This window comes from Mytilus californianus, unplaced genomic scaffold (genome assembly GCF_021869535.1).
Source record: "Mytilus californianus isolate M0D057914Y unplaced genomic scaffold, xbMytCali1.0.p SCAF_5, whole genome shotgun sequence".
Taxonomy (NCBI): Eukaryota; Metazoa; Mollusca; class Bivalvia; order Mytilida; family Mytilidae; genus Mytilus; species Mytilus californianus.
In genome coordinates, this window is record NW_026262701.1 from 5,650,220 (window position 1) to 5,663,075 (window position 12,856).

General features: G+C 32.5%; 1 protein-coding gene across 4 annotated transcripts in view; it reads left to right on the top strand.

Moving 5' to 3' along the window:
• LOC127702509 (E3 ubiquitin-protein ligase rnf213-alpha-like) overlaps positions 1–12,856 on the top strand; it is a 333,395-nt gene that overhangs the window by 178,152 nt on the left and 142,387 nt on the right. For all 4 annotated transcript variants that reach the window (XM_052206722.1, XM_052206719.1, XM_052206721.1 and 1 more), the window contains 5 exons: positions 2,334–2,914; positions 7,528–7,681; positions 8,521–8,741; positions 10,714–10,866; positions 12,495–12,656. In XM_052206722.1, coding sequence (XP_052062682.1) covers positions 2,334–2,914; positions 7,528–7,681; positions 8,521–8,741; positions 10,714–10,866; positions 12,495–12,656 — 1,271 coding nt within the window. The remainder of the gene's footprint in view (positions 1–2,333; positions 2,915–7,527; positions 7,682–8,520; positions 8,742–10,713; positions 10,867–12,494; positions 12,657–12,856) is intronic.

The following is a 12,856-nucleotide window of genomic DNA, read 5'->3' on the forward strand; positions in this document are numbered from 1 at the left end:
AACTCCTCTCAAACCACACAACAGAATTTCATGAATTTTGATTCAAATATTCTACTTTTTAATTTGCATGAACATGAGTTTCCTTAATTATACACCACGCAACGAGTTGAGGAGGGTATAATGTTTTTGACCCGTCCGTCCGTCTGTCTGTCAGTCCATCAGTCCTGTTTCTTGTCATCGCAACTCCTCTGAAACCACACAACAGAACTTCATGAAACATTTTTAGATAATAAGGACATACTATGTAGATGTGCATATCGACAGGAAATTACGATTCAATTTTTTTTTCTAGGAGTTATGCCCCTTTGAACTAATTTGCTTCAATATACTACTGCAACAGTTTGTCATCGCAACTCCTCTGAAACCACACAACAGAATTTCATGAAACCTTTTTAGATAATAAGGACATACTATGCAGATGTGCATATCGACAGGAAATTACGATTCAATTTTTTTTCTAGGAGTTATGCCCCTTTGAACTTATTTGCTTCAATATACTACTGCAACAGTTTGTCATCGCAACTCCTCTGAAACCACACAACAGAATTTCATGAAACCTTTTTAGATAATTAGGACATACTATGCAGATGTGCATATTGACAGGAAATTACGTTTCAATTTTTTCTCTAGGAGTTATGCCCCTTTGAACTTATTTGCTTCAATATACTACTGCAACAGTTTGTCATCGCAACTCCTCCGAAACCACACAACAGAATTTCATGAAACTTTGTAGATAATAAAGACATACTACGTAGATGTGCAGATTGACAGGAAATTATGATTCAATTTTTTTTTCTTATACAATTTTTTTTTCTTACTGTTATTTTATTTCTCCAGTGACAATGTGGGGACGTGGGGTATGTGAGCGTGCTCACTAAGGTTCTTTAATTAATATTAGGTCAATCAGTTATTTTGTACAACAATCAGATACCTTTGATGATTTACAGTGGAAATTTTTAGTGCATTACATTTGTGTGCAGCTTTTGTGTACTGTTGTTTGTCTGTCTGTTTGTCTTTCTTTTTTTTTAGCAATTGCGTTGTCAGTTTATTTTCAACTCAAGAGTTTGAATGTCCCTTTGGTATCTTTCGCCTCTCTTTTTTTTACTTACATTTGCACAGATTCATTTTTGCAGGTAAACAGAAGTAAATAATACTTATTTATTTATTTAACTATTAACAAGTACCCCTTCCATTAGTCTAAGTCCTCTGTTCACCAATGAGGGGGAAGAAGTAGGGTTATGAGCAGGATAAACATTTAATTAAGCACAAGCACTAAGTCCTGGAAATAAATACAGGTAAAAATGTAAAAACATAGCGAATCTGAAATCTTTAAAAGTTCCTATTTTACATGTGTGTGCTGAATAATTGAAACTGAATACTATCAACTTCTCAAGTCTGGAATTTTCTGAATTGTTCCATCAGATACTCTGTTTTCTCTTTCGCATTTCTACTTACAACTGCTCTTAATACTATTCATTCTGCAATATTTGCAATTAAGTTATTTGTATGCCTTAAGTGACTACAGGATTTCTCATGATCATATATATTTTTTTAGAATTCAATATGAAAAAAATACATTTTAGAATGAGATAAGCATGTTCTAGATTAATAACTATTGACATGTTTACTCTGAACTATCTATATATATACCTGTATTCCCTGCCAAATGAATGCAAGTAAATGTTATTAAAAGCTGCACAAAAACGTAAAAAAAAATTAATCCTCAAATGCGTGCAAATGTAATGCCTCTGAAATTATATTTGTAGAACATATTTTACATGAGATACTTATAGAACGAAAAATAACCAAGCCAACAAATCCTTTAAAGACAAACAGATCATTGAAATTATAATTGATTTAAAAGTTACGAAAAAAATTAAATACAAAAGTCCTCAGATTACAGTAAACTTATCTTTGTACACATCATAGGTGTATTGTTGAGGCTCTATCTTGATTTTCTGTGAAATATATTGTCTAACACTATTGATGCAGATGAATTAGAATAGTAAAAACTACCTCGACCTGAATATGTTGTGTAGCCACAATAGTGCCCCTTGGAAACATGATGCAAGTGGCGACTTCAGATATGACTGGAACCTCTGATACTTGGTCTATAGAAATGATGTCAGCTGTACATGCTCAGCCAGTCTAACCTGACTGTGATACATTTTTTTGGTTCATTGATTTAAAATTTCTTTATGCATATAGCTTATACTAGTCATAAGGGCCTCAGGGAAGATTAGTTTTATAGCTAACTGTGTAACCCTCTTTAAATAAAGAATTATTATTATTATTATTATTATTATTATAAGTATTTGGCTTTTCTTTTATAGCTGATACTACTATTCTACAAACCAAGTTGAAAGATTTTCATGAACCAGTTATGACTTCACTGAAAAAACTTGTTAAAACAGAACTATTAGAAAATTTAAAAGATCCAGAAAATTACAAACCGATGGTGACTGTGTTTGGTCTGTGTCAAGAAGAATTGAATATACTACCAAAAATACTAGAACATTGTAAAGGACTACTTTTCATAAAGATTTGGGAAAAGAAAGGAACTGATTTAAAAAAACAGCTTGGAAGAGATGTGCACATGGATGAAGTATTTGAAAAAGTGTGGAAACCAGCTTTAGAACAATGGAGGTCTTTGAGTAAGAAGTTAAGATCAGGAAACATGCTCTTCACTGAATTTGATAAATGGTTCACAACAAAAGATAGAAGTACTTTGAAGAAAGAGTTCTTGTTATTTGATAATAATAAGAATGTTAGTTGGATAGAAGAAAGATTAGACCAGATAGAACGGCATGGAAATATCAGGAATTATTTGTATGGAGCAAAAGCTATAATGGAAGTAGTCAATGCATTTAATTTAAAAGGAGATTTCAGTCAAATAAAAGACATAATCAAATTGGTATGTATATACTTCAAAAGTCTTAGGTTGGGACACACCACTTTGATTCCGAGTTCTTTGGATATTCCTGCTCATGTTTTGGAGAAATTGACTTTTCAAGAAAAAAAAATAATTACTGCTTCTGCAAATTTTTGTTCCGCATGAGCTCCAAAATCAGTTTCTCCTTGAAATTTTTTTTTCAGACGCTTTTCTGTTGCATATATTGCTCCCATCATTTCAAATCCATTTGTAAATAAAAGGTCAAACATTGGGATGCCAACATGTGGTTGTGTCAGCTCATTGCCGTGGACAATATAAAAAAGAAGATGTGGTATGATTGCCGATGAGACAACTCTCCACAAGAGACCAAATGACACAGAAATTAACAACTATAGGTCACCGTACGGCCTTCAACAATGAGCAAAGCCCATACCTCACAGTCAGCTGTAAAAGGCCCTGAAATGACAATGTAAAACAATTCAAACGAGAAAACTAACGGCCTAATTTGTGTACAAAAAATGAACGAAAAACAAATATGTAACACATAAACAAAAGACAGCAACTGAATTACAGGCTCCTGACTTGGGACAGGCACATACATACAGAATGTGGCGGGGTTAAACATGTTAGCGGGATCCTAACCCTCCCCCTAACCTGGGACAGTGGTGTAACAAGTAGTTATAGAACATAAAGTTATCTGAAATGCTTCTCGTTTTACCTTTGAAGACTTGTTCTAGGAGGCAAAAATTTTAAATATTTCGTTAGAGGACCACAATCACATCAATATTTGTTAGAACCATCGTCATCCCCAATCCTTGTTTCAACAGGCATAGACCTATCTATCTTGGATGAAATTAATTGTAAATTCCCATGAACAATTTATACAACTGCAAAAAATTTTGGTATCACGTCGTCGTCGGTGTCAGTGTCGTCCGAAGACATTTGGTTTCTGGACAATAACTTTAGTATAAGTAAACAGAAATCTATGAAATTTAAACACAAGGGTTGAAACCACAAAAGGAAGGTTGGGATTGATTTTGGGGGTTATGGTTCCAACAGTTTAGGAATTAGGGGCCAAAAAGGGGCCCAAATAAGCATTTTTCTAGTTTCATGACAATAACTTGTGGAACAGTGTATGGATCTCTCTGAAATTATACCACAAGTTTCCATACCACAAAGGGATGGTTAGGATTGGCTTTGTGGGGTTATGGCTCAAACCGTTTAGGAATTAGGGGCAAAAATGGGGGGGGGGGGGGGGGGGGGGGAGAACAAGGGTTTCCTGGTTAATGGACAATTACTTAAGTATTGGTCTTTGGATCTCTATGAAATAGTTATTGGACCATTAAGCATTATATAAGGGATAGCATTCGATGATTCATGATAATTTACAGTATATAGTAGAGAACAATATTTTTGGATTTTGATTTTGAGAAAGCTTTGATTCTTTATGTTGGGACTTCTTGCTATAAATATTGCAATTTTCATGCTATTAGTATTACAATTTTTTTCATATGCTGAATCTAACTGTGTATTTGGTTGTTGGGCCCATTTTCTAATTGGTCCAAATTTTGGTCCTAAGGTTTTGTTTGATTTAATAAAATTTAAAAAATAATAATTACAATGTTATACTTGAATTACCTCCCTTACATTGCTTTTAAATTATGTAAAGTTGTCAGCTAGTTCTAGTATGAATTATTTTTTAGCTGTTTCTAGAAACATCAAATATTGTGATGGAAGTATATATAATATAACAATAGGGTTCAGTGGTAATAAATTTTCATATTCAGAATTCAATATCATTTGTTTGGGTTTTTTAGCATTAAGAGTTACCTCCCTTACAATGGTTTTGTTATAAAGAATTGTTGTATTGTCTTGAGGTGATTAGCTGTCAATTTATTTTTTGAAATTACTATTAAATGCTGATGAAGGTATATTAATTTTAATCATGATTTTGTATATCATTTTCTATTTTAATGTATTCTATTTCTATTTTAATTCTATTTGATGTATTTAAATGGGTTTTTATGGTTGCAAACTCCATTGGAAATTTGAATTGAGATTATGACCATATCTTGAGGGAAAAAATTTTCTTTTTGGAAAAGGGAGGGGGAGGTTAAAAAAAATATTTGATGGGGGGGGATGGGGACAATTTTTTATCAAGATTTCAGAAATTAAAAAGAAAATTCTTGCACAAAAGCAAGAAATTGAATATAAATTCAAATCATATAACCAATTCTAAGTTCTTTGACTACAGTTATTCTGTGTCAGAAACCTATTATGTGTCAAATATTTAATTACAATCCAAATTCAGACCTGTATCAAGCGCAAATATTGTGTCCATTTTTGCCCCAACTGTTCAGGGTTGCGCTTGGCGAAGCAATTTATTAAAAAATCACAGAAGTGTTTAATTTTGATGAAACCCCATATCCCCTTGTTAGTCTTTTGGCATGCAAGCAGGACTCTTTTGTTAGGGGGAATTTAAAGAGTTCCAAAGAGACCAAGTTGGTCAGGTATTGTGATTGGCATGCTCATAATAATTAGGGGTGTGTAATTGGTTCAACCACTTCTAGTTAAACTAAAGAGCTTTAAATGCATTGCAGCTTTTAAGAGCAAAAGGAAAGAGAATTTATCTCAGTCAGAATAATGCATGTGAATGGGGTGACAGGTATTTTAAGGGAATATTTTAATACATTTGGATCTACATGTATAGCAATTTAACTATCTTATTCAGGATGTTGTTTTAGTACAAAGCATGAAATATTCACCTCACTCATTATTTTGATCCTAAATATGGATAAATAGTTCCAACTGGATGTCAAGCAGCTAATAAAGAATCATTACCATATAATGAAAACAACTTCTATCAAATATCTTTCAGGGACATTTTTGGATACATACACATTATTTAATTTTATTCAACATGTGTCATTTACCTAACTAACTTAATTGTAAAACTGCATCTGCTATGCTTCCTAAATATATATATATGGATTTAAATGAAAATTCACGCAGACAAAGCTTACTTGAAGAAAATAACCATAATTAACTATACCACAGTGAGACAAGAAAGTCTGGTATGGTACAGTCACCAATAAATCAAAGTTATATGCATTAGAGCATCTGTTTCTCCTAGTTTTCTATGAAGTAACCCAGTTATAACATGTACATAAATTGTACAACTTCTTAATTGCTCGCCCCATATTTTTTGGAGCTTTCGTCCAAAGAATTAGACATCAAATTGGTGAACCTTGTGAATGGAAATTTTAGAAAGAAAAAAGCAGACAAAATCAAAAAAAAAAAAAAAAAAATTGAAATGAAAAAAGAACAAAATATAAAAAAAGACAAATATGTATAATAAAAAAAATAGAGATCAAATTCAGAACTCGCAAATTATTGATATATTCTGTGTGAGTAATTTTGGTTTTATGCAATATTGCCTGAAGAAAAATTTTACTGCTGTCTGTTAATGGAAATGCTTTTCCCCTATACATTTATTAGACCCCTACCGACGAAGTCGAAGGGGACTTTAGGTTTGCACTCCGTCCGTCTGTCTGTCTGTCCATCTGTCTGTCTGTCATCTGTCAGTCCGGCAAATCAGTTTTCCAGACTTTTTTTCTTCATGCTTGAAGATATTGATTTGATATTTGGTGTATTGTTTTATCATGACAAGTTACAGGTCAAGTTCAGTTTTCACGATTTTAGCTTTTCTCCTTGTTCAGTTAAAGCCCTTTCCCTAGAATTAAATTTTTGACAAAATACTTATTAATTACTAGATTTCTGTTCAAAGGGAAATAAATCATTTTTAAAAGATTTTTAAAAGATATTTTTATTAATGATAAATGACATTTTGGATTTGTTCCCTTTTCTTTGGTAAATTGTTTGAAGAATTTAGTGGTAGGTTTGTTTGTTATTGACTCTGTATAAACTAATTTTCTGATGCTATGTATTAAAATTTTTTTTGGATGAAGTGAACTCTTTTATGAAGATGATAATCTATTGTTGATAAAGGATATATTTCATTTAAGCCATAGATTTGTTGGAAATTTACACATGGCCTCGGCCATGATATCCAAATTTATCCTGAGTGTTAGTGAGGGATAAAATAAACGAATATTATCAACCAGGCCAAGTGTGAATCATTAAAATAATCAGTTTTCCACACTTTTTTTTTGTCATTCTTGAAGATATTGATTTGATAATTAGTATATAGTTTTATCATGACAAGTTACAGATCAAGTTCTAATTTTATTCCGGTCTGATGATTTTGTGCAGAGTTATGGTCTTTGGACATAAAAAATTCACTTAAATAATCAGTTTTCAACAGTTTTTTTTCGTCATGATTGAAGATATTGACTTGATATTTTTATGTAGTTAAATACACCATGACAAGATATAGATCAAGTTAGAATTTCGTTCCATTACAATGAATTTTTAACCGGAAGGGGACGATGTATTGTCATGCAATACTCTCAGAATGCTTGTTTAAAATTATTTTTATTTTGTTGTCAAATATTTCTGCTAAAAAACTATATCTTTCAACCCAGTCAGCTGTGTATAGGAATCAGTGTATCTAACATATACATATTCAGTTTGTGTTGACTTGTTATAGCATATCAGTTCATTTTTTTGTACAGACTGGAGGTCAGGACACGGTGATGAAGAAATTGAACCAAAATCTGCTGACTACTTGCTCTATACTTGGTCAAGTTACTCCAGAAAGATCTGAATGTTTGAAGGATTTCATTAAATGTAAACCACTTGTTGATTGGTTAAAAAAATCAATGCCAGGTATCTATATTTACTTTTTTACTTCACATTATTCTAGTATGTGAGTCAAATAAAGAAAACATTGATATCATCTTTTAGTATCTGTACGGAAGATTATGTAACAGTTTTTTCTCACTCGTGACTCAAGTTGCTTAAGGCAAGACCTCTATAGGCTAATTAAATGCCGAAATGTCATATGTCTATTGTCCTTGACCTCAAATGTCAGCAGTCATAATCTCACCAGCTGGGTGAACGTACTCAAGGTCTAATACTGATATGTAGCTTTAAACACAGATGCTGCAATATTTTTGATTTAACCTAAATTCATTCATCAAACTTATGTTTCGTTGAATCATCTTAGAAATATACAATTTACAAGAAGGAGCCAGTAGAAAACCAAGGCCAATACTTTGTTTAATAAGATGACTACAAAGGATAGGGGTTATTGTGAAATCAGTTTATGCTACTAAATGCAAAATATTCAATATTTCATAATACACATTAGTTGAGAGAATTACCTGCCATGTACAACTGTTTTAAGTCTAATTTTCAAGATAAAACAATATATCATGACTTAAAAGAGGCAGAAGATAACAAAGGGACATTAACAAATCATAAGTTGAGCAAAATAAACCCCATCAAAAACAGTGGTGATTACATGTGCTCTAGAATGGCAAGCAAATCCAGCTACACATGTGCACCCATTATGTTTGAATTTGGTAAAGAAATATTATACTCAAAGACATTTGCTCACTGTGATTAAAAAATGTCTTCTGTCTTTTATTTCCAATTACATACAATGCAATATTTCTTGGTTTAAAATATAGCAAGCTAATTTTTTTCCCATTATTATTGAACAGGTGGATTAAAGGAGTTAAAAGTATTTGTAGACTTGGCCAGTATATCAGCTGGTGAAGGTGACATGGAGATTGCCAAGGTCAACTGTTTACATTCTGCTACTACTGGATATGCTCCACTCATCTTCAATTTGGAAAAACACTGTAATACAAAGATGTTCCTGGAAAAGTGTCAGGAAGTTTGGAAAGAATTAGATTCAAATCCTCAACTGCCACAGAAATTGGTAAGTGATTTATGTAATAAGTTTTTACAAAAATTTCTACTCTGAAACTGCTGGACCAAATTTAAACAATCATCATTGGGGTATCTAGTTTAAAAAAGGAATTGGATGACACCGCTTGACAACCAAAATGGCGGACATTGCTGAAAATAGAACATAGAGGTAAAATCAAGTTGTCTTGTCTATTATCTTTAAACCCCATCAATAGAGTAATTCCGACAGAGGCAAAAATGCTCAGAATGTTCAGCTCTGTCTATTGTCTATTTATGTCAAAACTATCAGACAACCTCTTATAGAAGTTATTGCCATTAAATGTGTTAATTGTTTTTCCCTATTATCTTGAAAACTATAATAAATAAAAAGACACTTTAAACAGTAAAAATGATCTGTAAGACAAGATGTACAAATAAGTCAACAGGGAAGAAATCATCAGTCTTTCCATTACTGGAGTTCTTGCTTTTACCAATTTTTAGTGTGTTTTGCCTGTTATGTTGCAATCTATGATAAATGAGGGGGGTCGGAGGGGTCCTGATCCGAAAATCCCGGGCTTAAAAACATGAAATCCAGAGGCCCCGAATTTAAAGAAATTTAAATCCTGACATCCTGAAATTCGAAAAAAGAATTTCCGGATCCAGAAAGGATCAATCCCGAAATCCCGATCTTAAAAACACCCAATCCCGGAGTCCCGATAAAGGTCCGACCCCCCCCCCCCCCCTCCATAAATAGATAGATAGATACTTTAAATAGAAAAAATAATCAGCAAAACAAGATCTACAAATAAGTCAACATAGTAGAAAGTCTTACTCGACTCCTTATTGGAGTTATTGCTCTTAAGTGACATTTTTTGGCTTTTTTGCTTATTATTTGAAAACTATAAAAAGATAGATAGAAACTTTACATGATAAAAATGATCAGCTAGACGAGATCTACAAACATGTCAAATTTTGCCGAAAATAGTTAGTAGACTCTTTATAGGAGTTATGGCCCTTAATTGAGGATTTATTTACTATCTTTTGTGTTTTTACCATTTTTTGGCTTTTTTGCTTATTATTTGAAAACTATAAAAAGATAGATAGAAACTGTACATGATAAAAATGATCAGCAAGACGAGATCTACAAACATGTCAAATTTTGCCGAAATAGTTAGTAGACTCTTTATAGGAGTTATGGCCCTTAATTGAGGATTTATTTACTATCTTTTGTGTTTTGGGCAAAAACTAAAGAAGATATAGAGCAACTGTAAACAAAAAAAAAAAGATCAGCAATACAACTTATACAAGACCAACAAAAACAGAGATTTTGAATTCTATACTAGTCTACAATGTTGGAGATTGTCCATTGTTTAAGATACACATAGATCTAGGTGAGCAACACTTTAGAGCCTCTATTGGGTCTTCTCATGTATACCTGGGGCCTCGGTGGCCGAGTGGTTTAAGTAGTTACTACTGTAATTACTAGCCAGTCAACACTGAGGTTGTGAGTTCGAACCCCGCTCGTGCGGGTGCACTCGACTCCAATCTTAATTGACTAGGATTGTCAGTTTTCCTATCGAAGGTTGGTGGTTTTCTCCGGGCACTCAGGCTTCCTCCACCAATAAAAACTGGCCGCCACGAAATAGCCCAAATGCGGTGCTTAAAAGTGGTGTTAAAACACCAAAAATCAAATCAAATCAAATCATGTATACCTTAATTAATTGTTTATTGATCACAATCAAAAATGAACATTTGGCAATCAAAATATTGAGAAAAACACATTATTCACAAATCATTATGTTTTTTCAATTTATTTTTTATCTAGAAGAATCGCCAGATGTATGTAACGAATGAAAGGAAATTTTAAGCATGCTTTATGTATTGAGTTTTATGTTTGTATCCATATTATGTGTATTTGTTAAAATGAATGCTTTATTTTATTGGTATTGTTTGATTGATTAATTATAAACAAAATCTCTTTATCATATTCTTGAAACTTTCAGCTTGATACAAAAAGACAGCTTGATTGGCTGCAGTCAGTAAAAAAATCTCATGGCTCTGTAGAGGTTACTTCCCTTGCCCAAGCTGAAGCTATCAATGGAAAAGGCATATATCAAGTTGGGAACATACAGAAAAAAACATTTCTGAAGATTCCAGTAAGTTCTAATGAAATGAAATAGAATTATTAGGGACCTGCAGTAAGGATTTTGAAGTTCTTTAGTTTTCACTTGTTTACTATATCTGTCTCTCAACAATTTTTATAAAAGCAAAAACTCCAAAATTGGTACCGATGAAATTTTGCAAAGTTGTCATGCATAATATGTAAATGCATATTTGAGTAGGTTCATTAGCCTGTTTGTCTCTATTCAGTTTAAAATTTTGATTGTAGGGTTCCGAGTTATGGGGTTTTATTCATTAAAAGAGGGGGATTTTACAGTTTTCAAACAATAACTCCAAATTGCTTAGAGCACTTTTCATGAAACTTAGGTGAATTGTTTATATCTATTGACGTAAGCTCCCTTTCTATTTTTATAAATTTTAGATTTTATTTTTCCGAGTTATGGGGTTTTATTCATTAAAAAAGGCAAAAGTGCTTAGAGCAGTTTTCATGAATTTTAAAGAGTTGTTTATATCTATTGACTTAAGCTCCCACTCGATTTTATAAATTTTATATGTTACGTTTCTGAGTTATGGGATTTTATTCATAAAAAAGGGGGATTTTCAAGTTTTCAAGTTTTCAAGTTTTCAGACAATAACTCAAAAGTGCTTTGAGCAGTTTTCATGAACATACCTTTGCCTTTTTGTCATGGTGACTGGTTTATATCTATAAAAATAACCTCTCCCTTTAGTTTTTTTTGGATAAATTTCTGATATGACATTTATGAGATATGGAACTTTATTCATTGAAAAAGTGACAGGCATATTATGTGCTCATGGCGCAGTTCTTTTTAAGACATCCTAAACATCAATTGCTTTGCCAAACCTTCATAATATTTGATGAAACTTGGACAGAAGCTTTTTTACGGTGAAGAAGTAACACCTGTTGCAAGGTTTTGAAAATATATGTTTTTCATTTATAAGTATTTTACTTATAGATGGACTTTGTTTTTAATTTGATTTTTAGACACTAATAACATGGTTATAAACTTTCATGGAATGTTACAGAACTTGTACAGCTACTGTTTCATGATCAAGAAAAAACATCTGAAGAAGAAGGATTGCTTTTATTATATTGTGCCACATTTTACTGATACATGGACAAAGGTTTTAGCAGTCAATATTATGCTTCAGTTTACACTGACAGCGGCTGTCAGGCAATCGAAACACAATATTTTGCAAAATCCTATACAAATTATTTAGTTTAATGTTTATATTCAGATGTAATATACCAAATGACAACATTGTTTAAATGAAGATTTATATCAATATCAGCTTTAAGTGACATACATGTATAATCATATTACAAGCAGGAAAGGCATTCAAGATTGCATGTTTAACAGCCTCCCACTAATGTTAGGTCACTCTGACCTATTTTTTATATTTCATTGTCTTATTTAAGTTTATTTATTAAATTGAATGCAATAAGAAATTACCTGTTTTTTGATAGAGGAGTTGACAGATGTATTAGAGTTACGTGTCCCTGAAGAGGAGGGGAACATGGCTCAGAGAAACCATTACAGATATGATCAACTTCATGACCTCCAGTCACGACTGATGTTAGTGTCTTATTTAAGTTTATTTATTAAATTGAATGCAATAAGAAATTACCTGTTTTTTGATACAGGAGTTGACAGATGTATTAGAGTTACGTGTCCCTGAAGAGGAGGGGAACATGGCTCAGAGAAACCATTACAGATATGATCAACTTCACGACCTCCAGTCACGACTGATGTTAGTGGCAGGGAAAGCTGAGAAAGGCAAAGATGACGTGGATAGGTTTATGTTGGTAAGGTTTAGAATGACTAACAGATTTTGACATGACCTTAGTTAAACTTGGATAAAGTGAAACATATCTTGTAAAGTAAAAACAATATTCTCTTACGGTTGTGGCCTGTTATCTATTTCTTGCATGAATAGATATTTCTCATATCACACTGCATGGAGTGTGATACAAAAAAGTGATACGAAAATCTGCGTTAATTTGAT